This window comes from Vigna angularis, chromosome 1 (genome assembly GCF_016808095.1).
Source record: "Vigna angularis cultivar LongXiaoDou No.4 chromosome 1, ASM1680809v1, whole genome shotgun sequence".
NCBI classification, from domain to species: domain Eukaryota; kingdom Viridiplantae; phylum Streptophyta; class Magnoliopsida; order Fabales; family Fabaceae; genus Vigna; species Vigna angularis.
In genome coordinates, this window is record NC_068970.1 from 37,922,944 (window position 1) to 37,945,345 (window position 22,402).

At 34.9% G+C, this 22,402-nt stretch overlaps 5 protein-coding genes and 1 long non-coding RNA gene across 6 annotated transcripts; 2 read left to right on the plus strand and 4 right to left on the minus strand.

The window, feature by feature from the left end:
* Positions 1 to 1,772: 1,772 nt before the first annotated feature.
* LOC128194982 (uncharacterized) lies at positions 1,773 to 2,902 on the minus strand. Its single transcript, XM_052871663.1, has 5 exons — positions 2,691 to 2,902; positions 2,433 to 2,601; positions 2,258 to 2,359; positions 2,104 to 2,169; positions 1,773 to 2,013 (listed from the first exon to the last, which is right to left on the minus strand). The coding sequence occupies exons 1-5, from the start codon at positions 2,900 to 2,902 to the stop codon at positions 1,867 to 1,869; spliced, it is 696 nt and encodes a 231-aa protein (XP_052727623.1). The 3' UTR covers positions 1,773 to 1,866.
* A 1,276-nt stretch (positions 2,903 to 4,178) lies between these two features.
* On the plus strand, positions 4,179 to 5,372 carry LOC128194985 (protein FAR-RED IMPAIRED RESPONSE 1-like). The gene has a single exon (XM_052871669.1). It carries the CDS (start codon positions 4,179 to 4,181, stop codon positions 5,370 to 5,372), a length of 1,194 nt encoding a protein of 397 aa, XP_052727629.1.
* A 96-nt stretch (positions 5,373 to 5,468) lies between these two features.
* LOC108327304 (protein FAR-RED IMPAIRED RESPONSE 1-like) lies at positions 5,469 to 6,783 on the plus strand. The gene is made up of 2 exons (XM_052871670.1): positions 5,469 to 6,374; positions 6,679 to 6,783. The coding sequence occupies exons 1-2, from the start codon at positions 5,469 to 5,471 to the stop codon at positions 6,781 to 6,783; spliced, it is 1,011 nt and encodes a 336-aa protein (XP_052727630.1).
* A 1,129-nt stretch (positions 6,784 to 7,912) lies between these two features.
* On the minus strand, positions 7,913 to 8,743 carry LOC128194986 (uncharacterized). The gene is made up of 2 exons (XM_052871674.1): positions 8,618 to 8,743; positions 7,913 to 8,524 (listed from the first exon to the last, which is right to left on the minus strand). The coding sequence occupies exons 1-2, from the start codon at positions 8,741 to 8,743 to the stop codon at positions 7,913 to 7,915; spliced, it is 738 nt and encodes a 245-aa protein (XP_052727634.1).
* Positions 8,744 to 9,224: 481 nt separating this feature from the next.
* Positions 9,225 to 9,902, minus strand: LOC128195165 (uncharacterized). The gene is made up of 3 exons (XR_008246740.1): positions 9,821 to 9,902; positions 9,556 to 9,599; positions 9,225 to 9,463 (listed from the first exon to the last, which is right to left on the minus strand). It is a non-coding gene; the product is annotated as an uncharacterized LOC128195165 (long non-coding RNA).
* An 8,907-nt stretch (positions 9,903 to 18,809) lies between these two features.
* On the minus strand, positions 18,810 to 21,008 carry LOC108332082 (2-hydroxyisoflavanone synthase). The gene is made up of 2 exons (XM_017567230.2): positions 20,025 to 21,008; positions 18,810 to 19,741 (listed from the first exon to the last, which is right to left on the minus strand). Exons 1-2 carry the CDS (start codon positions 20,919 to 20,921, stop codon positions 19,073 to 19,075), a joined length of 1,566 nt encoding a protein of 521 aa, XP_017422719.1. The 5' UTR covers positions 20,922 to 21,008; the 3' UTR covers positions 18,810 to 19,072.
* Positions 21,009 to 22,402: the final 1,394 nt, after the last annotated feature.

The following is a 22,402-nucleotide window of genomic DNA, read 5'->3' on the forward strand; positions in this document are numbered from 1 at the left end:
AACTGGCGAAACTCTATGTACCCGATAGCGATGATGAGCCCTAGGAAATTTATGTCTCTATGTTTTTATTAGTGTGTGCCCTTTATATTTCCTTGTATGCTTGCATCTTAATATTCAATAAAATGTATGTTGTTTTTTATTCTTTCTATGCATACATGCTTTTATTAAGGGGGAGTATAATTTCTAATCAAATTAGGGGGAGCACTTCTACATCACTTTTTAATAATGATCAAAAAGGGGGAGAAATATTTAAAGTCTTCAAATTATCTCTAAGTTCACTAACAAATTATTTCTTCCTTAAGTTGTATTTCAAATACAGATTATTACCAAAAGCTTTAAATCAAGAAGGTTTTGATCATCATCAAAAAGGGGGAGATTGTTAGCAAAATGTGCAGATGAAGTTTTGATGATGTACAAATCAAGTCAAGAACAACCAAGACTCATGAAGACTCATGAAGAATGATCTTTGAAGACTTGTAACCTTTTGTAATAATTGTATAAACATAGGAGAATTAGTAGTTTGATGTATGCATTCAAAAGTGATGTAAAAATAAACCAGAAGCAAAATTCTGTGCAGTGTTAATCGATTAACAGAGGGTGTTAATCGATTAACGTTAATCGATTAACAAGGGCTGTTAATCGATTGTTCCAGTGCGCCATGGAGAAGCCCAGAAATGCACTGCTAATCGATTAACAGAGGGTGTTAATCGATTAGCGTTAATCGATTAACAAAGGCTGTTAATCGATTAACAAGGTGAACGTTTGAAAAACTAGCCGTTTTTAGAGCCGTTAAAGTATCCGTTGGGTTGTTAATCGATTAACCACTGTAGCTAATCGATTAACACAGTCAGAAAGTCTAAAAGCGAAAATGGAGGAGCCTTTGGATGAGTCTATAAATAGACTCTCATTTTCTCTCAACAAAAACTCTTCCCTTGTGCTCAAATACTCTGAAACTCTTGAGAATTGTGTGCTCTTGCTCAGCTAAGGAAACTCTGTCTGTAGAGTTGGTGAAATACTGCTACGGTGATAGAGGAATAGCTGGTTCATCCTTGGTGCATCTAAGGAAGTGTTTGGAAGAGGAATTCATCCTTCGTGAAGTATTCGGAGGAAGTGTTTCATCCTTTGTGAAGATTCAAAGGAGGTGTTGTTTCATCTCTTGTGGCTTCAAGAGAGGTGTTTTCTAAACTTTTACAAATTGTATCTGTGTGATTGTAGTTTGTAATAGTTTTGTGATTAGTGAAGTGTTTATCTTGTTTTGAGATAAGCGACTGGACGTAGGATTGGTAAGATCCGAACCAGGATAAAATCATCTGTGCAAATTTCTCTCAACCTTACTCTACTTTATTGTCTTTATTATCTGTTAAGTAAGTTTAATTGAGTAGAAATTTTTAAGGCACACGTTTTTAGTAAGAACCAATTCACCCCCCCTCTTGGTTTGTTATCCCACGCTAACCATTCCGCTGCAGCCGCTTCTGACAGAGTCCAGAACTAGAGAGTTCTGACGGGGAGGAAACCAGAGGACGCTGCAGCCGTGGTGGTGTAGAAAACCAATTCAATAAATAACCACTTGTATTGTTGTAGAAAACCAATTCAATAAATAACCGAATAAAGTTGTCCATAAAGTTAAACACTTTTAATTTTCACCAAATGAACTTCATATAAAACTTATAACATAACGAACATTACATAAGCACTTAATGCAACAACAAATTGATCAACATAAGTTAAGTAGTTCACAAATTTTTCTAAATAACACATCCATGTAACCACGCACAATATTCGACAACAAACAACAACGATAAATCTGAAATACAGGCAAGGAAATTATGAAAGTTTTAAAGTTGTTGCATTTATATTGTTCTTCTTTCATCCAGTGCCTTCAGGTTTGTGAAGAGGTGGAATCAATGTCGATAGAATGTCATCAACGGAGCGTGTTGGAGGCTTGTTGGTATCAATTGGTATTGATAGACGTACTAGGTCATCAGTTGGGCCCCCAATATCACTTCCAAAAACCTGCACAATCCGAGAGTATCATTTAAAGTCATAGAAAAGTTTACAACATATATAACAGTACAATAGAAAATTGTTCACAAAAATCTTTACCTTGACAATATTCCTCAGAGTTATGTTAAGATAGTATGTTTCACGTATTGGTGAAAAAATTGAAACCTGTAGAAATATTATTGGTGGAATCCATATTTTGATGTGGGAATATAAGGTCAATAGCTAAGTGTTTATGAAAATTAAATATACTTACATCTTGTAGGATTATCACACTTCCAACTTTTAAGTGTACACCTATTTCAGGATGATCAATGGCCTTGTGGTGAACACTTGCTTTTACAGTCCCTATTGGATCCTGTTAAGAAAGAGGTTCATTTATCACAATAATATTTGAAGATGGTCGTCAAAGTAAATATACATCAACCTACCCGAATTGTTATTTTCATGTCAACCAATCCGTTAAGTTCACAAGCTTTAACAATACATCGCAACAAAGATAACTTAGAAGTTCCTCTCAATGAATCAAGGGTTGAGATATGCTCAACCTCATGTTTAATCAACAATCCTGCAAATGAAATTACTATTTCGATAATCTTCCTAAAATAGCAAATTACAAAAAATCTATCAACATCAACTCCCAATTAGGGTATTTATTGTGGATGTCAATGAATTTTTCAACCCATAACCAAGGATTGGAAGTGAAGTCACGATCAAAACTAGCTTTAGCTATGTCACTCAAAAATTCTTGTGTTGGAATGTTTTCATTCACTTGTCGGTTAAGCATAGCTGCCTCAATGACACCAGCAGGGCCCGCGATGACAGTGTCATTAGAATTGCAACGGCGAATAAAACTATCAAGATCACTTTCATCAATATCAAGTTCTTCCCATGGCTCCATTGCTCTCGGTTGCTGTTGACACAAATAAAATTGGACAAAAAAATCAAGTTCACCAAACTAAAACGATGTATTCCCTAAATCCTATGACGTGTGCATGAGAAAAACACAATTTCAGAGGATGTATGCAGCAAAAGTAACCCTAACAATGGGGGGAAATTTCAAAATCGGGGAGACAATAACGAAGGTCGGTGTTGTTCTTCTAAAAATTATAAAATGAAGAGGATGTGGCCATAACCAAATATAATCCATAACCAAAGAATTAGTTGGGGGTGACGGAAATGAAACCTTAAAATTGGGCATACCAGGAAGCGCAGATATTGTGCGTCCGTTCCAGTGAAATGTTTCGTATTCCTACCCAACCAGAGGTTTTAATAAGAGAATTCTGCAATTACATAAATGCCCTTATGAAACATTAAATGTGATTGCTTGTGGTAGAAGTCATGCAATCACTGTCTATTTAATGCCTCTGCCAAAACTTAATGACCCACACACTTTTTTCGTTTTATGATTGAAATAAAAGGTAGAGACAATGTTGTTTCCAACACAATGAAGTTCAAACCCAACCGTAAACCCTAATATTGGTCGGAGAGGAGATGACCGAATGGAGAGAGCTCATACTCATTTATTGAAGTGCATTAATCTCAACAACCATTGCAGTTTTATTGAATAGGTAAGTTATTACAACTTTCCATTCAAAGTAAGAAATATTTACAGTTGGCCAGAAGGTTGTTCACTGCCTTTATTGTTGGGAAATTATATTTGTCATTTTCTTTGTGTTTGTGATATTGTTCTTAGTGTCATCTTTGAATTTATACCCCTTTGAATGCATAGACATGGTACAATGGTGTGTAATGTTCGGTGTGACAGAAATCATTGCATAGTGTACGTTTCAAAAGATTTAACGTTACAGTAAATGGTTGTTTCCTCATTGGTACGTGGTTATTTGTTAAACTGGTTATGGACATATAGAAAAGTACTAACTTAAATTAATGAAGACGATATTAAGTAGTCCAATAATGAACAATAAAAGGTTTACTGAATTAATGTGCTTAAACAAAGTCCATGCACATTATACATGCATATTTGGATGATAATCACATTGATGATCAACATTTAATGTGCAGTAAATGGTTATTTTGTCATTTCTATCTGGTTATTTCCTCTATTGGTTATGTACATATAAAAATTTCATTTTCTTCAATATGAAGAACCATACTAATTAGTGCAGTGAGTAGTAATCATTTTTTTATTAATTAAATGTAGGAAAATCAGGTACATGGATCATACAAATACATCTTTGGATGATATTCAAATTGATGAACAACACGAACAAACACAAGAAGAATTAAATGAAAACAATGTTCAACCTCTCTCAATCGCTCCAACAATTGGAATGGTTTTTGAAACTGTAAATGAAGTGAAGTTATTTTATAGACAATATGCAATATCAAAGGGTTTTGGAATTCGTACAAGGAGTTCAAGGAAGAACAACGAGAACGAATTATGTTACTTCATGATGGTGTGTTCTAGGGCTGGAAAATATGTCTCCGCCATTCAAAATGAAATGACTGGACGTCCAACATGTGCTAATGACTGTTCAGCTCGAATGATTGTATCAAAAAGAGATGATAAATGGTACATTTCAGGATTTGATGATGTACATACTCATGATCTTAGTCCAACAAAGTCCAGATTGTTCCGAGGCAATAAAAGAATGAATCTCAACGTCAAAAGAACTCTAGACTTGAATGCCGAAGCAGGAGTTAGGATTAACAAGAGTTTTCGTTCCTTGGTTTGTGCAACTGGAGGTTATGAGAACATGGAGTTTGTCGAACACGATGTTAGAAATTATGTGGCCAAACAAAGAAGAGCCTTATCAAAAGATGATGATGCTAAGACACTCTTAAATCATTTCTCTTCCATGAGAGAATTAAATAAGGATTTTTTTTACGACATTGATGTGGATGACGACAACCGCATACTTAATGTGTTTTGGGCTGATGCACGAAGTAGGGCAGCTTGTGAGTATTTTGGTGATGTCATTTCTTTTGACACAACATACTTAACGAATAAGTACGACATGCCATTTGCTCCTTTCGTTGGTGTTAACCATCATGGCCAATCTATATTGTTAGGTTGTGGTTTGTTATGTTCAGAGGACACAGATTCATTTGTTTGGCTATTTAATTCATGGCTTCGGTGCATGTCCAATAGACCACCCGAAGGAATTGTTACGGATCAGTGCAAAGCAATGAAGAAAGCCATTTCTTTAGTGTTTCCTAACACTCGTCATAGGTGGTGCTTATGGCATATAATGAAAAAAATACCTGAGAAGTTACAGAGTTATGCAGCTTACAAAGATATCAAGCGCGAACTTAAGCAAGTTGTGTACAATTCTGATTCAGTTGATAATTTTGTTTATGGATGGGAGAGGATGATAACAACCTTTTCACTTCACAAGAATGAATGACTTTCTTCACTTTACGAAGAACGTCATAGGTGGGTTCCTTGTTACTTGAGAAACAGTTTTTGGGCTGGCATGTCAACAACTCAAAGAAGCGAGAGCATGAATGCATTCTTTGATGGATATATTAACTCACGCACTACTCTTCAAGAATTTGTTAAACAATATGACAATGCACTACAACACAAGACAGAGAAAGAGACCCAAGTTGACTTCACATCATTAAACACAACTCTTCCATGCGGTTCACAATCACTTATAGAGCGGCAATTCCAAAAGCATTACACACATGCTAAGTTTACAGAAATACAGTCAGAATTTAGAGGTAAAATTAATTGTTTCGTTGATGGCGTTGTGGTACAAGATAATTCGTCACTATACAAGGTCATGGAGGACTTCATTCATAATGAAATAAGGGAAGAGAGGGCATTCATGGTTACATTTCAGCGAGACACAATGGATGTTAACTGTAGTTGTTTGCTTTTTGAGTTTAGGGGCATTATATGTAGACATTGTGTTTGTGTTTTGGCCCAAGAGCGAGTGATACAGGTTCCAGCTAAGTACATACTCACAAGATGGTGTAAAAGTGTCCGCAGAAAGCACACGTATATTAGAGCAACATACAACAACAAGGAAAAGGACCCACATATTGAACGGTATGATGAGTTAATGAAGACTTTTGGAAATATTGCTGAGATTGCTTGTGACTCAGTACACATGACACAATTATTGGTTGACAACCTTAGTTCTTTTGTAAACAAGCATGACCTACAAATTTCATCTTCACCATACGTCGACAACAATAGCCACATACAAGAAGAACACCTGTATGATATTAACATAGTCCATGATGTAGACACCACTGCAAACACTGCTCAAATCCAAAGCCCCAAAAGTGTGAAGCGAAAGGGTCAACCTAAGACAAGAAGGTTGAAGTCAACAACTGAGACAATCAAAAGAAAGAAACCATCAACAAAAGGCACTAATCAAACATCCAATGCTATTGGTGTAAGTAATTATTTTATTAATTTTTACTGTGTTTAGTTGCAATAATCATTTCGTTATGTAAAAATTCCCAAACTAATGCAAGTTAAACTAACTTCATATCGACTACTCATAAAGGACACAATGACGGACGTACCATATACAACATTGAGAAACAATAGTGATGTCACAGTCAACACACATTACACAACATCCAACTCAATTGGACCGGTAAGATTCAATTCTGATTTTATAATTTATTGATTTCACATTTAGTAAGTCCTGCATATATTTAGATGGCATTTTATACTCTTGTTCTGTCATGCAGGTATCAGGTGTGCAATCCACTGGGTTCATGTCACTGCTGACATCATTACACAATGACATGCAAAACACACAGTTGTCCACAACTAATATTGACAATGTATTTTGAAATACAATATTCACATTTACGATTCAATTCCTGACATGTATGTTGTTACATTTTTTGGGTGATGTCATTTGAAATATGTGGTGAACAACATATTTACAATCATTGCACACAAATGTTTTATTTATACTTTGCTAGTGATATCGATTTCAAGTATTCTGCTTTTGTACAAAATGTCTGAGACAACTAACCAGAAAATTGTACGTCAATAACCACTTACTGAACCAAAATAATCAAACCAGTTAAAATGATCAAATAACTATTCTGCCAAATACCACTCCATTTGACCATATCACGCGATGCACATTAACTACTTCATCAAACCTTAATATCAAACGCATTGAAATGAGGTTGATAAATTTATTGTTGAACGAAATATGTGTGAGGACCAACCACAAGTTTTCAATCAAATAACCACTAACTGCTGCAAAAAGGCTGACCATTTAAAATGACCAAATTATTATTCTGCATAATACCATTCCTAGTACCAAAATATTGGGAACCACATTAACTTCTTAGTCAACTGTTGCTATCAAACCCCTTGAAATCAGTGATATTATTTTATTCTTGTATATAATATCTATTACAACCAACCACAACTTTTCAAACTAATAACCACTAACTGCTGCAAAAAGGTTGACCATTTAAAATGACCAAATTATTATTCTACATAATACCATTCCTGGTACCAAAATATTGGGAACCACATTAACTTCTTAGTCAACTGTTGCTATCAAACCACTTGAAATTAGTGATATCATTTTATTCTTGTACATAATATCTGTTACAACCAACCACAACTTTTCAAACAAATAACCACGTACTGCAGCAAAAAATCTACTAATCTACAGTATTGACTACAAAACTGTTTGAGTTATTGCTTATCTCTAATGAAGCACATGGTTAATTCAATTGCCCTTATCAACAAAAACAACATAAAAAGTTACGTATTCCCAAATCAAATTCAATCAACCAGGAAAAATAACATCTCAATAACAATTACAAATGCTTCATATATTCAACCTTTATTCATCAAAAAATACAACAGTTAACATAATTCAAAATAACATTTCAGTTTGGTAACAATATTTATCATTTCAACCTAATATTGTAACATAAACAAGTTCATAAACTATACAATGCGCCTATGATTTTTCCTATCTAATCTTGTCCAAGGGGTTTTCAGAAGAACACTTCTAACACGCTTCCTAGGTTGAGCTTTTAAACGCGTGTACATGTCAGATTTTTCAATATCCATCTCTGCATGACCTAAAACATCACCACCATTTTCATTGAAACTTTTTCTAACAGCAGGTGTAACATCAAAAACATTATCAGAATTGGACTTCTCCACACGATCACCTTCAATCTCTGACTCTTTCTTTGAATTTGACTTCCCAATAGATGATACTACTACCTCATAATGTTCCTGTGAACTACTGGTCCCAAATTCATGAACTAACATGTCACACTTTTTATTCGAATTTGAATTCGTAACATCATCAACATGTTGCCGCTTTTGTGCAACAAACATTGACAGGTTGTCAACCATTTTCTCCAGCTTGCCAATGGATGCCTCTTGGTCAACAATGATAGCAACCAAAGCTTCATTTTCTGCCACAATATCAGCCATAGATCGCCTTTGCAAGTTCTCCTTCAATCCAGCATTATGATGACCATCTAAGCCTTCTTTGACTATTTCAGTACACATCTCTTCATTGCTTACATATACCTCGGTAATCACCTATACAAAACAAAATAACCACAAAAAACATATTAAAATCAATACAAATTACAAAACATCCAATTGGTATAACACATATTAATTTAATCTCACTTCATTACACAGGAAGGCTTTCTCAATTTCTGCTTCACCAACTTTAACATGTATCCAATGAAGGATTCTAGGTAAACAACTATTTGTTTTAGCCAACTTCTTCTGACCAAATAAAACATGTTCCATTGCCCAGATCTATTACATACAAACTTCAATTTCAAAAAAGTTACAATTGTAAGTTATAACACAATAACTTTTGTAACTAACATCAAAATATACCTGTAATGCAAATACACAACCAACCACATGACAGTGTGATCTGTTTTGTCTCTTTCCCACACACAATGCAGCATCACACAAACTAGAAACCAAATACTCATAAATAACACGCCCCCAGTTATATTTTCCAATACAGGATAAATCATCTAATAATTCAAATAAACCTAAGTGAACTTTTCCACCTCTTTTTGGGAAGAAAAACTCACTCAACCCTAACAATAAATATAATCTACAAACATCACTTACTTCATCCCCTTTTATATGCTTTTGAATTTCTTCATAAACATTATGAACACTTACATCAATTGTGTCAAACAATCTCCTAGTATGACAATCAACTTCATCTTTAAACAACTTAAACATCTCTCCATTAACCCTACCCCCTAAACCTAAACAAAGGTCTAACTTGGTGAATGGAATAAAGACAGACCTAACTTCAAACCCGCCCCTCCTCTCTGACCATCTACTACACAATTCTAAAAGTAGTGTCCTACTCATTTTGGCATCCACATCAATGGACAATAGCCATGCAAAAGGAGTTGTTTGTATCAATGTCTTTTGCACATATGTTAATAATGTGTTCACATGTGCCAAGTATTTTGTCCTGCATGAATGTCGTACATAAACCTATACATCAAAGTATACAATTGAATAAGTCAGACAAAGCATTTCACCAAATTAATTTTAAAAACATAATAAATCATCATGTGTATTCAAACCTGTTTCTCCATAATGACTCTTCCAACTATCTCTATGGTTTGTACTAAATGTCCATCAAATAAACAAGTTAGACTTCAAGCCATAAAAGCTAGAAAATTAAAAATCTTGTCTGTCATTCATCAAATATCGTTTCAACCAACCAATTTATTAACGTAATTATATCAAACATTCTACAAAAACACAAGATAAAAAATAAAATAGTGGTAATAATGATTGTGTGGATAGTAGGAAAGCATTAAATACTCTCTGGAAGGGAATACATACATTTGTCATAGGGTAATACATGCAATCTTCAAGTTCACGAACATTTGTCAAATCTAACTCCTGCATCAATTGTCATACGGTAATACATGCAAAACAATTAATTTCGTAAGAGCTCATTCCACAAGGACACTAGAAACAGAAAAAATGGAGAAAGAAACTTTTGGTGTTAATCAAGCACTTAGCTCTACATAAAATCCAAGGAGTTGAAAATAACAATGGCCAAACACCATATACAAACCACAAACAACATAATCACGCAATATATCTAGGGGCAAAGAGGGCACAATGCACAATGCTAATACAACTGACCAAGAAAGGGCAACCTAGTAGTGATAGAAATAAAATATATGTGATGGATTCCAAAGCAAATTTATCACTGAGTAAAAAACATTGGATGCTGGTAAATAACATATACAATACATAAATTAAAAATAAAATGGTGCCAGAAGCAAATGTATGAAAAATTCAGGACACCTTAAACTGATGTTCAACTCTCATGACAATATTTCCCTTTTTCTAACGCAAAAAAATATCATCAAACAGAAAAGAATGAAGGAACATAGAGGGAGCGAATGCAGCATGGACAGGGAGTTTTCGGACTATAAGAAAATGGGGAATCATTTGAATCAGTTCATGGGAAGTAGCTCCAGCATTGGCGCGAAGAGAGTTAGAAACGTTTGCGTTGCATTTCGTGCTGCTGCTGAGCAGTTAAACCGTGCTAGGTGGGTGCCATTTTGCAACTTTTTCACTCTCTAGCTCTCCATCGCCACTACCCTTTTTCCATTTCTTCTAATCATCTCACACTTTATCCATTTATTGCAATATTCCCTTTTGCAAATAAGCAAAGCAAGCCCAAAAACACTAAGGATAGTAAATAATCCTACAGGTTTGCCCAATCCAGAATTTTATCTCTCACGACATTTCCCCCTTTAGTCTAGGGTTTCCGAAAATAAACCAAAAATATAAAGAAAGATAGACAAATTATGAGAAAAGAAGAAAGGAAGAAGAAACTCATACTTTATATTCTTCAAACGGTACAAAGGGGAGAAATTAGAAAGGGGACAAACCTTCCGCGCTCCACATCGATGACGTCCGGTACGAACTTTTCCTTCGGCTTCACCTTCGCTGGTACAAACTTTTCCGATCACGTCCAGCCTCCGGTGGCAGCAATGGAGTTCTCCTTTTTTTTTCTCCCTCGATCTCTCTCGTTCTCTCGTTATCTCTCGTTCTCTCTCAATCCTAACCCTAGCTCCAACTTTCGAAATTTCAAATCCCACACAAGATCCTAACGCAGCAAGTGAAACGCAACGTTTCATTTACTTTTTTATAAGCCAACTCAGCACCAGCCCATAAACTGAAATGACCAAGCTATCCTTCATGATGTTGACAATTATCGGGTCCCACCGCGTGTCAAATGAATGTAATTTGCTTTAACCGTGTCAAAGAATCATTTTTGTTAAACTATAAAAAAGTTATTACATATTTAATAAAATAGTACCGTCAACAAAACAATGATTAAAACGTTTCATCATAATTATATAAAACAGAACTATAAATTTAACTTTGTAGAGTCCAACTTAGAACCCAATTATAAATCTACACTACTGAAAAAAAAGTTTTTGACATTTGTTATTTTCAACATTCAACGTCCAATCTAGATCTAACGTCTTATTGGGAGACGTCAATTTGACGTCAGATCCCTTTCCTAGACGTCAATTTTGACGTCAGACTCCTCCTAACTGACGTCCATTTTTTTTTAAAAAAAAAAATAATTTGATTTTACAATATTACTACACCTGAAATATAGAAAATGATTTCAGCCACTAGTACAAAAACAACGTACAACGTCGAATATTTTGGGCCTTTCACGTCGAATTCGAGAACGACGTCATATCGCGAGACGTTAAATTTAACGTAGAATTTTATCAATAAACGACATTAATTAATTTTTTTATTTTTTTTTAATTAACTGTGATCATTTTTTACAACTTTACGAGACCTGAAAAGTTGAAAAACAACAAATTTTAGTTTTTGGAATTTTGTAAAGCATGAACTATGAACATGTAATATAGTATCAACAATAAACAACAATGACAAACAACAAACAAGTTCAATCAAACAACAACAACAAACAAGTTCAACCAAACAACAACAACAAACAAGTTCAACGAAAAATAACAACAAACAAGTTCAACAAATAAGTTCTTCAAAACAAAAACGAAAATAACAATAAAAACTAACCTTGGTTCTTCGGAATAAAGTGTTGCCACAAATGAGAGAGAAAGGAGAATGCGCCTATGAAGAACAAGAACATGAAAATAATCAGTCAAAACAAACGAAAATCATACCTAAAGTAGTAAATTAACATGCATTTGTATCAAATGAAAGAAAGATGACATGTGATGGTCATCAAACTTCGTTTGAGAAAAGTTTGAGTAGAGAAGAGAGTCTCGCGCGCTAAGATAAAGTGAATGAATTTTCAATCTCTCACTCAAATTTTTATTGAATTCATTAACCTTTTTACGTCTAACGCTTGGGCATTCGACGTTTTATATCCTTTTAAATCGAATTACAATTCTAGATGACGTTTAATAATTGCATTTATTTAGCAAAATACCACCGGTCATTTATTTACCATTTGAGTGGTTCGACGTTAAATGCGTGATGTTATACCCTGTTTTTGCACTACTGAGCACATCATAAAATTGTATATACTATGAGTTTCAAGTAATGAAGAATGACCACTCAATGTCGTCGCTGAGATTCGTCAACTCGTGCACAAAACTGCATCATAAGCCAAAATTAATTACTGCAAACGAAATTTAATCGGTACAAGCTAAAGTTAATCGGTGCAAAATAAATTAACTCGAAGAAAATCAATCAAACATACCTTGCAGCAACAATGGCAAACACAAGAGGAACAAAAATCCAAACGAAAATGAAAAAGAAAGTGAGGCTCGCGTTATGAGGTTTTGGGGTTTAAAAGGGCATTTGACGTTAGCCCTCTCCACCTCCAATGTCTAATTGCTAAAAACAATCCATTTTGGTGCTACTTTGGGTATTTTTGCAGCTTATTGATGTCCAGAGAAGGGGATCTGACGTTTAATGTGTATTAGACATCGACCCCCTTCTGTGTGCAATGTTTAATGTCTGAAAAAGTGACCTTCAAATTTGATTTTGTAGAGGATTTGACATCTGATCTGGGGGGCAACGTCTATGTTGGATATTGACGCTTAAAATGAGATATTTTCAAACATTTTTTACATTCGTGGATGGGGTAGTGTTAAGACCTTGGTAAGTGTATCGAATTGTATCAAGTAATATAAAATGGTAAGACCAAGTATCGTATCCCAAAAGACTCACGACACTAAAAAATTGTGTAATTACTTAACTAATTAAGACTGAAAAGATATTTTGTTGGTTTTTTAAATGCAAATGTAACAAAAATAAATATGAATGCAAATTGATCAATTGAGGCTAAACACTAGAATGAATGGAAGTTGATAACATGAGATGATAATGTTGTTGGGGTTTAGATTTCACCTAATCACTCTCATACATATAAGAATTCTTCTTCTTTATTAAATGTCAATGTCACTTTCTAATAATTAATTATGCATCACGAACGGAAGCTTAAGACAACCAAGTGTTCTATCCCTATGTCTAGGCAATAGTTCCCTTGGGAGAAATTCCCTAGATCATGAATTGTAAGATATCTATCGATACTCAGACAAATCAAATATCATGTTGTGAATGAGTTAAACATAACAAGCATTGAGCAAAGAAGAATAACCCTAACAATTAATGGAAAAAGCATATATAAATAAGAATAAATTCAAATACATGAGAGTTTAGAGGTTACATCTTCCCCAAATACAAATGAATTTAGTTCTCCCTTGTCATGGAGAAACTAGATGTACAATGCAATGAGAATGAAAGATAAACCCTAAAAACCAAAAAGGAGAGCTGTCGCATCCAATTCTTCCTCTAGAGAGCTGAAAAAGGTTGAATTTATGTCCCTTCTGTCAAAAGATACCCCCTCTAGGACGTGCAAGTCCTTATATACAGCTGAATTGGATCATGGGCCAACGTCTCTAGTACTCAGCTCCCCGAATTAGGGCGCCCAGGCGAGCTTGCGAGAGAAATGGCGCTGAACGCCCTAGGAAGGATGCCCAGGCGTGAAACGGTACTCGAAGACTAGTGCTCAGCGTCTCTAAAAGGGCGCTTAGGCGTGAGTGCGAGACATCTGATAACGGTTGATTTCACCGTTATTTGGGATTAAATTTTGATAATAAATGAACCCTTCTTGACTTAGAAACTTGCTTGTTCTCTTGTTTTTAGCTTATTTTAATGAATAAGAGAGTTGAGGTTATAATTGAGGATTTTATTACTAAATTTCCTTGATTTTGTAGGAAACTATGATGAATTGGAAGAAGAGTTAAATTGTCAAGAAGTTGGAACTTAGAAAGGACAGAAAGAGCACTAGAAAAGAAGGTTGCAGAAGGTCGCAACCACGCCTAGGCACCTTTCTGGACTCTAAGCGCTAGAGGTCTCACACCCATGCCTAGGCGCCCTTTCAGAGACGCTGAGTGCCAATCTTCATGTAACGTTTCACGCCTTTTCAGGGATTAAAAATTTGTTTATCAACATATATGCTTAGTTGATTGATCATTCATGAGAATAGCATTTGTTGAATACTGTGATTATGTGAACACTAAAACATGTGTGCATCTTGACTGAATTCTTTGTGTTGAGCTGATTTGAGTAATTACTTTTCTTGAAAGAAGGAGTTTTGAATGTGGTAAACCATTGTATGGATTGGTGGAAGATTGAGTTACATCTTTTTTGCTTGAGGACAAGTAAAGTTCTAAGTTTGAGGTTGTGATAACAGTTGAAAAACTATTAATACTTAATTTTGACATCAAAAACAACCTTTATGACTTAGAAACTAGCTTGGAATCATACTTTTGCTTATGTTTTGGAAATAAGAGAGTTGGATGGGTTTTATGCTTGGTTTTCCTTATTTTTGCAGGTTTTAAGATGAATTGAATGAAAGAAGTGAAGTAGCCAGAAGTTGGACTCAGAAAAGGAAGAAAAAGTGCACAAAAGAAGAGCCGTAAGTACCGCTCAACGCCACTCTTACCGCTGAGCGGCACTCTAAAGTCCCGCAATCAACGTTGAGGGGCAAAACTGCAACTGAGCGTCAAAATAGAAGAATCGCACTTACCGCTGAGCGGTAATTATTGCTGAGCGCCATTTTATTGGGCCTTGGGCCAATTTTCTATAATTTTTAGGAAGCTATATAAGGTTTTGGCCGAATTATGGTTAATATCTTTGGACAGAAAGAGGAGAAATCACACTTTCTTCACCCCTTGGAGGAGGATTTTGGATGCTCCAACTCTATTATTCAACTTTTAGGGTTTTATCTTTCATTGTTTTTCATCTAGTTTCACCATGATTATGGTGAACTAAACCTTCATTGTTATTGGGGAACTGATGTAATCCTTTGAAACTCTCATGTATTAAATTGATTCTTTAACCTATATGCTTTCTTTCATTAATTGTTAGGGTTTTTCTTCTATACTATATGCATGCTTTGTTTAACTCATTCAATTGCATGATCATTGATGTTATTTGTATGGAGACATATAAGTAAATCTAGAACTGAAGAAATTCTCCCAAGAGCAATATTTCCTAGACATAGGGATAGGAGGATTGGTTGCCTTTAAGCTTCTGTGCGAATGTAATGCATGAATAATTGCTAAGGAGACAATACATTATAAACTAGTGATTAGGAATAGGCTTTCTTCACCGAAACATCGGCTTTAAGGTAAATTAGAAAGTGTCATTAACATTAATGAAGAAAGATGAATTTTTGAATACATGAGAGTGGATAGGATGAATCGAAAACCCCAACAACATAATCATTCATATTATACATATTTCAAGTCCATTGATCAAAACTTTGAATTCCTGTTTATTTTTCATAGTTCAACAACAATATTTTCGGTTACAAGTCTAAGATAATCAACAAATCACATAACTGTTTAGGCCGTGAGTCCTTTGAGAAACGATACTTGGTCTTACCATTTTATTATTACTTGATACGATTCGGTACATTTGCCGAGGGTAAACAGTATGCGAAAATGAGAGTTTGGGGTTGAGAGTGAAATCTGGTATGAGACTCTTTGGGATGAGGTTAGAACGATTTTAGGTACCTTTGGATAAGCATAAATTGGTATATGAATAATGTTTGGATGATTAGAAGTTGGGGAAGTTGTAGTATATTGGTAAAGATAGTTGTTGATCATAATTTTGCAGTTATTCTACAGATCGTCGAGTGTCATTCATTGACCGTTTGACTTTCTTCTTGTGTTCAGTCTTAACTGAGTCCTACTTTTGTAGAGTTTTTCAGTTAATGACCGATCGATCTTGTGCTAGTATTTAATTGAATATATCATTCGTTACTAGTCGTACTCAGTTCTGTATTAGTGTTCGTTACTAGTCGTACTCAGTTATGTATTAGCGTTCATTACTAGTCGTACTCAGTTTTGTATTAGCGTTCGTTACTAGTTGTACTCAGTTCTTATTAGCGTTCGTTACTAGTCGTACTCAATTCTGTATTAGCGTTCGTTACTAGTCGTACTCAGTTCTGTATTAGCGTTCGGTTTAGTAGTGCTCTGTCTCGTACTCGTATCAGTCTTAATTGTGTTCGACCTCTCATGGGCCTTACCCGTTAATGACTGTTCGGTGATATTTTAGAAATTGATCTTATATTAGTATTTGGTATCAACTCTAAGTGTTCGGCCTAAGCTATAGCTGTTTGGCCTAAGCCATAAGCTTTCAGTCTAAACTTAGTACTTGGCCTGGTGGTAGTATTCGGTCATGTTGTGGTACTCGGAATCATCTAGTTGTCGGTCATTAATAGTGCTCAACCCTCTCTTCAGATGTATCTATTATTGACTGTTCGGTCATGTTCTTTAGGTAGTGATAGACCATTCGGTCTCCAACATTCACAAGGTGTTCGGTCTTGTTCATATATGTTTGGTGATTTATGTTCGGCCTATACTTATATTTATTCTAGTGTGCTATTTTAATTAATTGTTCCAATTGCTTTGATGGCTTATGTATCCATTATCATAATGGTGTCAAAATGAAAGTATGGTATGATAATTGTAATATGGATGTGAAAAGGAATTCCAAGGAGGAATGTCTCAGTGATTTGTTATCAAGGTGGTGGTAAAGTATGAATATGGACAGCGAAATCCACGTCGTTCATCCTGACATTCTAATGGTTACCAAGTCTCAAGTAGAGATGGGTAATTCATGTCGTGAGAATAACAGGAGGTCCTAGCCTATAGGGTATCGTAGGTGAGTTATAATGGACTAACCTCGGGTGGCAGCTGAGGGTCTCCAATTACTCCATCACCCGAGTGCACGAACAGCCCCAAGCTACATATTCATACAAACCGGATGGTCAAGTCAAGTGTTCGATCATTGCCTGTAATGTATGGTCGGTCATTGTATGCTTGGAATGCTCGGTTGACACATGCTTATGTATTTGTTTAATTTGCATGATTAGTGTAATCAATTAAATTACTCTAGCTTACCCTTCTTTTCTGTCTTGTCATGTTTGTTCGTTTGGTTTTTTCTTTGCAATGATCATCCTATGAATGTGAGCAGAGGGAGAGGAGTTTCTGTCTAGAGCAAGCAATGGAAGGAGAGGATCCCTCTATTTAGCATAATACCGATCGGTCTTGTACATAGTCCGTATCAGCATAGAAATTTTGTAAAGTTTTTAAATCTTCTAGTTATTTTAGAGTGACTGTAAGTTAACTTTCTTTACCGTAACTGTTCTACCTTATTATTATGTGATGTTTTATTAATATAGTTTCATACTATATTTTTAGGATGTTACATAATTAAAATCTAATCCTTTTCTAATTTTTAAAATAATTTAATATTAAGGATATTATGCTTCGATTTTAGTAATAATTGAAGCATCGTATCCCTTAAAATTAAACAATTTTTAAATTATAAAAGGAATTACTTTCGTTTTTAAAAAAATTGAAGCGTAATACCTTTAATATTATTTCTTTTGAAATTAAAAAGATTATTAAAAAATTGGAAGCCAAATAAAGTTTATCTCTATGTTCATAACTGAAGCCAAAAAAAATATTTTTTTTATCTTGATTATGTTTTTCTTGTTAAATCAAAGTACAATACCTAAAACAATCGGTGGCAAAATTCTTTCTTGTAATAGTTTATTATTATTAGTGTCGCAGAACAAATTAAACTAATATTAAAAATAATAAAAATATTTTAGAATAAGTTAAACTTATGCTAACTAATTAAAAATTATAATTTAAAAAATAATCATAAATTAGTGTCGGCTAAGTTAATGCTAGTTAGAGTTGATATTCAAAAGCTTATACTAACTAATATTAAAAAAGAATCATAAATTAGCGTTCTTGATTTTAATGTTGAGTATAAGTGTTATACAAAATCGACACTAATTACTTTTTAAATTCACTTTTATTTGTTATCATTGATAATAAACGATGTTAAATACTCATTTTCTGTAGTGTTAAATAACTCTTGAACCGAATCAAGGAGCAAAAGAAACATTCCATTGATTTTAGAGCTATTGATGTTTGCTTGAGTTTGGGTACTAGAGAGATCGAGTCAGTAGATTCATATGCCAGAGACCTTTATAAAAGAAGGTGTCAAATCTACACAATCCCCAAATTCAGTCTTCCAGTTTTTCTTCTATGAATTAGCATGATTTTTTTACTGCTTGTAGGATACTATATACTCTAGCAATTGCAAAATCCATGGAGAAAGAGTTAAAGTTAAAATTTTTTAAATCTTATTTAAAACCAATAATGTTATAAAATAAATTAGATATATCTTATATCTTACTGTTGAAAAGGAAACATTGAAATTACTTTATTATATAAATAGTTTTATCTTATATCTTGATAAATAATTTTTCGATTCAAACTGTTAAAATATTATTATAAGGGACTGGTAATATATAGTACATTATAAGATTCTCCAAAAGAATTTGACTTAGATCCAAAACTTCTACATGACATTGGTACAAACTGATAAACTGGAGTTGATATATGATACATCTGAATGTGCCTGACTTCGTTAAGTATCAAAGACACCTTATTGAAACGATTATTATAAACACACAAAAGCAACTGTATGCGTGGCAAGACACTGTTGTTGTATATATCTTGTGAACTAGGAAAGGAGTTTAGCTGCAACGCTTGTCCTTGCAACTGGAACACACTCCAGATTATGTGCCCTTGGAACCGTGAGTCCACCTCTCTCTTCCATGCTCACTTTGGCGTCATTGCCTTTCAATATTTGTCCTTGTGGGCCCACCACTTGCAGGTCAAAGCACTGGATAACAGATGCAAGAAGTGTTGCCATACCTGAAGTAGCCAAATTCACTCCAGGGCACATTCTTCTACCTGACCCAAATGGGAGAAGTGTGAAATGTTGGCCCCTAAGATCAAGAGGCCCAGCTTCTCCTTCAGCTCCAGTTTCCAAGAATCTCTCAGGACGAAACTCCAATGGTCTGTCCCAGTATTTAGGGTCTCTTCCTACAGCCCACACATTGAAAAGTATCAATGCTCCCTCTGGGATCACATACCCGTCAATCTCACACTCTTCCACACACTTTCTTTTCACCACAGGGAGTGGTGGGTGCATGCGGAATGTCTCCTTCACAATCGCCCTGATGTAAGGAAGGTTTTGAGTATCAACTTCATCAACCAGTCTATCTTTTCCCACAACACTGTATACCTCCTCCCGAGCCTTCTGCAACACCCTAGGGTTGTTGATCAGCTCTGCCAAAGCCCACTCAGTTGCCACAGCTGTGGAATCTGTCCCTGCTGAGAAGAAGTCCTGCACATACAAACGACTGTCTATTAGTCTACGTTGCAACATCAAATAAAAATCCAATTAACTCGTCATATATACTTTTTGTCTTGATATACACATTATATGTGGTCACCTTATCTACACCAATACTATAAATACAATTATTGAGTATAGCATTAACATTTCCTTCATTAAATATTCCAACAGTTTAAAAAGACTTTTATCCCTATAGGGTTATTTTTATAGTGATATATATTATTAAATATGATGATGAAGCCGACCAATCAAAAAGAAGTAGGAAACTCACAACAACAAGACCCTTGATCTGCTCCTTGGTAATTTTGATCTCCATGGTCTCGTCCTCAGCGAATTCAAGCAAAGTGTCGAGGAAAACTCCGCTCTGCTCTTCCTCAATGACTTCTCCGTTCTTTCTCCTTCTCATGATCTCTCGGCGCTTCTTAATAACCCTCTCAATGACAGGGTCGAACTTGTTGAATATTTCATCGATCCTCTTCTCGTACTGTCCAAACTTGAGCTTCTTCAATGGCCAGATGAAGTCAGTGAGACTGTACTCCCCGAAAATCTTAAGCACCTCACGAGCAATATCTCTAATCTCTTCAGCCTCACCCAACATCATCATGGAGATAGTGCTGTTGGTCCACTTAAGAAGCTCCTCGGTGACGTTAAGGGGCTGTTGAGCCTGTGCGCTTTGGGCCATCACCTTGAGGAACTTACGGATCTGTTGGGTCCTCAGGGGCCTCAACTTGTTGACGGTGGTGGCGTTGAGAAGGTCGTTCATGATGAGCTTCCTGATGAACTTCCAGTAAGGTCCAAAGGGAACCATGGCCACTGAGTTGTCATAAGTGAGGCGCCTTATGGCAGAGGTTTGGAACCTTGTGTTGAAGGAAGCAGCCTCGTGGGTTTGAAGGAAGAGTTTGAATAACTCAGGGGAGGAGGCAACAACGGTTGGCATAGACCCAAAGTAGAGAGAATACAGAGGGCCATACTTTTTGGATAAATCTATGAGAGCATAGTGGAGAAGTTTGTCCTTTAGAAGGTGAAGGTGACCAATGAATGGAAGACGAGGCTTTGGACTGGGAGGGTTGGGAAGGTGGCGAAGGGCCTTTGATTTAGCAGTGGGTGTGGGACGCAAGTGCAAAAACAAAGCCAGCACCAGCAAACCAATTGTAATTTCGAGCAACATGGTCGTGAATGTGTTTGTCTGACCTTTGTTTTTGTGATCCCGAGCTTGAGGATAAGTAACCAAGATTTTGGCCTGAGGATCCTACCTTGCCCAGCTCCCCTTTTATAGAATCTGATTCACAACTCATGGGAGCATTTCTTGGATTAAATGTATGATATTTTTCTTGTTAGTGGGCCCAGTAGATTATTCTATTCCAATACTTTGTTTTACTCCCGAAGCAGACCACGAATGAAATACTTGCTTTTATTATTTAACAAAACGAAGATTGAACTGGTTTTACTACAAAGATGGCATAAACCAAACTCAAAACGCCTATATACCAACTACCACACATATGGTCTAAGATCTCGTGCTATGACTTTCCTTTTTTATTTCGATTGGAAACACTTGCCACAAAGGACTTGATTTTGTATTTTAACAGGTACCCACCTGAATTAGTGGTATACTTGGCATTTTTCAATAAGGAATTGTGGTGGGGCCAAGTGCTTATTTTATCTCCAACTTGAAATTAAAGCATTAATATCCACTAATTCTCAACTTAAAGATTAGTGATTGTCCATTTGAATATGTCAATTTTCAGTCTTCTAAATAATTTTATCGGGTTGATTTGAAAATCACTCGTGAGAACTATAGGGATTTGAAAATCACATGTGGGCTGCTGAAGTTAATTTCTGGCATTGCCCTTTAGGGATTTTAGAGGTTATGAAAGCTATAGAGGGTATAAGAGAAATGTTATATTAGAGAACTTATTATATTATTTTATTTATATATTTTATATATATACTGCCAAATATAACATATTACAATATTTTTCGGTAATTACATAAATTTGTTAATAAAACAAAATTATCTTAATAAAATATTTGTTGATAGATTTGATCTAACATATAAAAACATATTTCACTGATTATTTATAATAAAAAATATTTTAGTAATTATTCTTAAATTTGTCGATAATTATCTTTGATAATATTTATTAGTAAATATTGGTTAATTTTTTATAGATAAATTCATCCGTAAATATTATAATTTTTTTTTCTTCTTCATCACTTTCTTCTCTTTTTCAACTGTCATCATTGTTATGTCTATTACTATTTTCTTTCCTTCGTCCTCCCTGTTGTTACTACCACCATTGTTTTTGCTGCTATAGTGGTTTTTTTCGTCATTGTCTCCTCGTCTTCTTCTTTCTTGTCCTTCTTTTCTTCTTTTTTTCTTTTTTTGCTCTTCTTCTCATTTATCTTTGTTTAATTTATAATAAATATTTTGTCACGTTTGATGAGAAAGTTAACATCTATTTTATTCATGTATTTATGGATGGAATTATTAATGGGGGTTTTAAAAAATACAATTACTAATGATTTTTCAAAAACTAATTATTGAATAATTTTAAAAAAAATCAGTTACTGAAAAATTTATTGTCAAATTTTAAAAAAATAAAATTCATTAATGATGGATTTATGTTCTTTAAGTGATATTGAATG

Excerpts from the sequence above, each read along its gene's own strand:
- LOC128194982 (XM_052871663.1), bottom strand. The coding sequence starts at position 2,902 with ATGGAGCCATGGGAAGAACTTGATATTGATGAAAGTGATCTTGATAGT. Across the intron at positions 2,602-2,690 it reads GACTTCACTTCCAATCCTTG|GAAGATTATCGAAATAGTAA; the intron begins GTTATGGGTTGA and ends TTGCTATTTTAG. Across the intron at positions 2,170-2,257 it reads GTGTGATAATCCTACAAGAT|GTTTCAATTTTTTCACCAAT; the intron begins GTAAGTATATTT and ends ATATTTCTACAG.
- LOC128194985 (XM_052871669.1), top strand. The coding sequence starts at position 4,179 with ATGGATCATACAAATACATCTTTGGATGATATTCAAATTGATGAACAA.
- LOC108327304 (XM_052871670.1), top strand. The coding sequence starts at position 5,469 with ATGAATGCATTCTTTGATGGATATATTAACTCACGCACTACTCTTCAA. Across the intron at positions 6,375-6,678 it reads AAACATCCAATGCTATTGGT|GTATCAGGTGTGCAATCCAC; the intron begins GTAAGTAATTAT and ends TCTGTCATGCAG.
- LOC128194986 (XM_052871674.1), bottom strand. The coding sequence starts at position 8,743 with ATGGAACATGTTTTATTTGGTCAGAAGAAGTTGGCTAAAACAAATAGT. Across the intron at positions 8,525-8,617 it reads AAGCCTTCCTGTGTAATGAA|GTGATTACCGAGGTATATGT; the intron begins GTGAGATTAAAT and ends TGTTTTGTATAG.
- LOC108332082 (XM_017567230.2), bottom strand. The coding sequence starts at position 20,921 with ATGTTGCTCGAAATTACAATTGGTTTGCTGGTGCTGGCTTTGTTTTTG. Across the intron at positions 19,742-20,024 it reads AGATCAAGGGTCTTGTTGTT|GACTTCTTCTCAGCAGGGAC; the intron begins GTGAGTTTCCTA and ends TTGTATGTGCAG.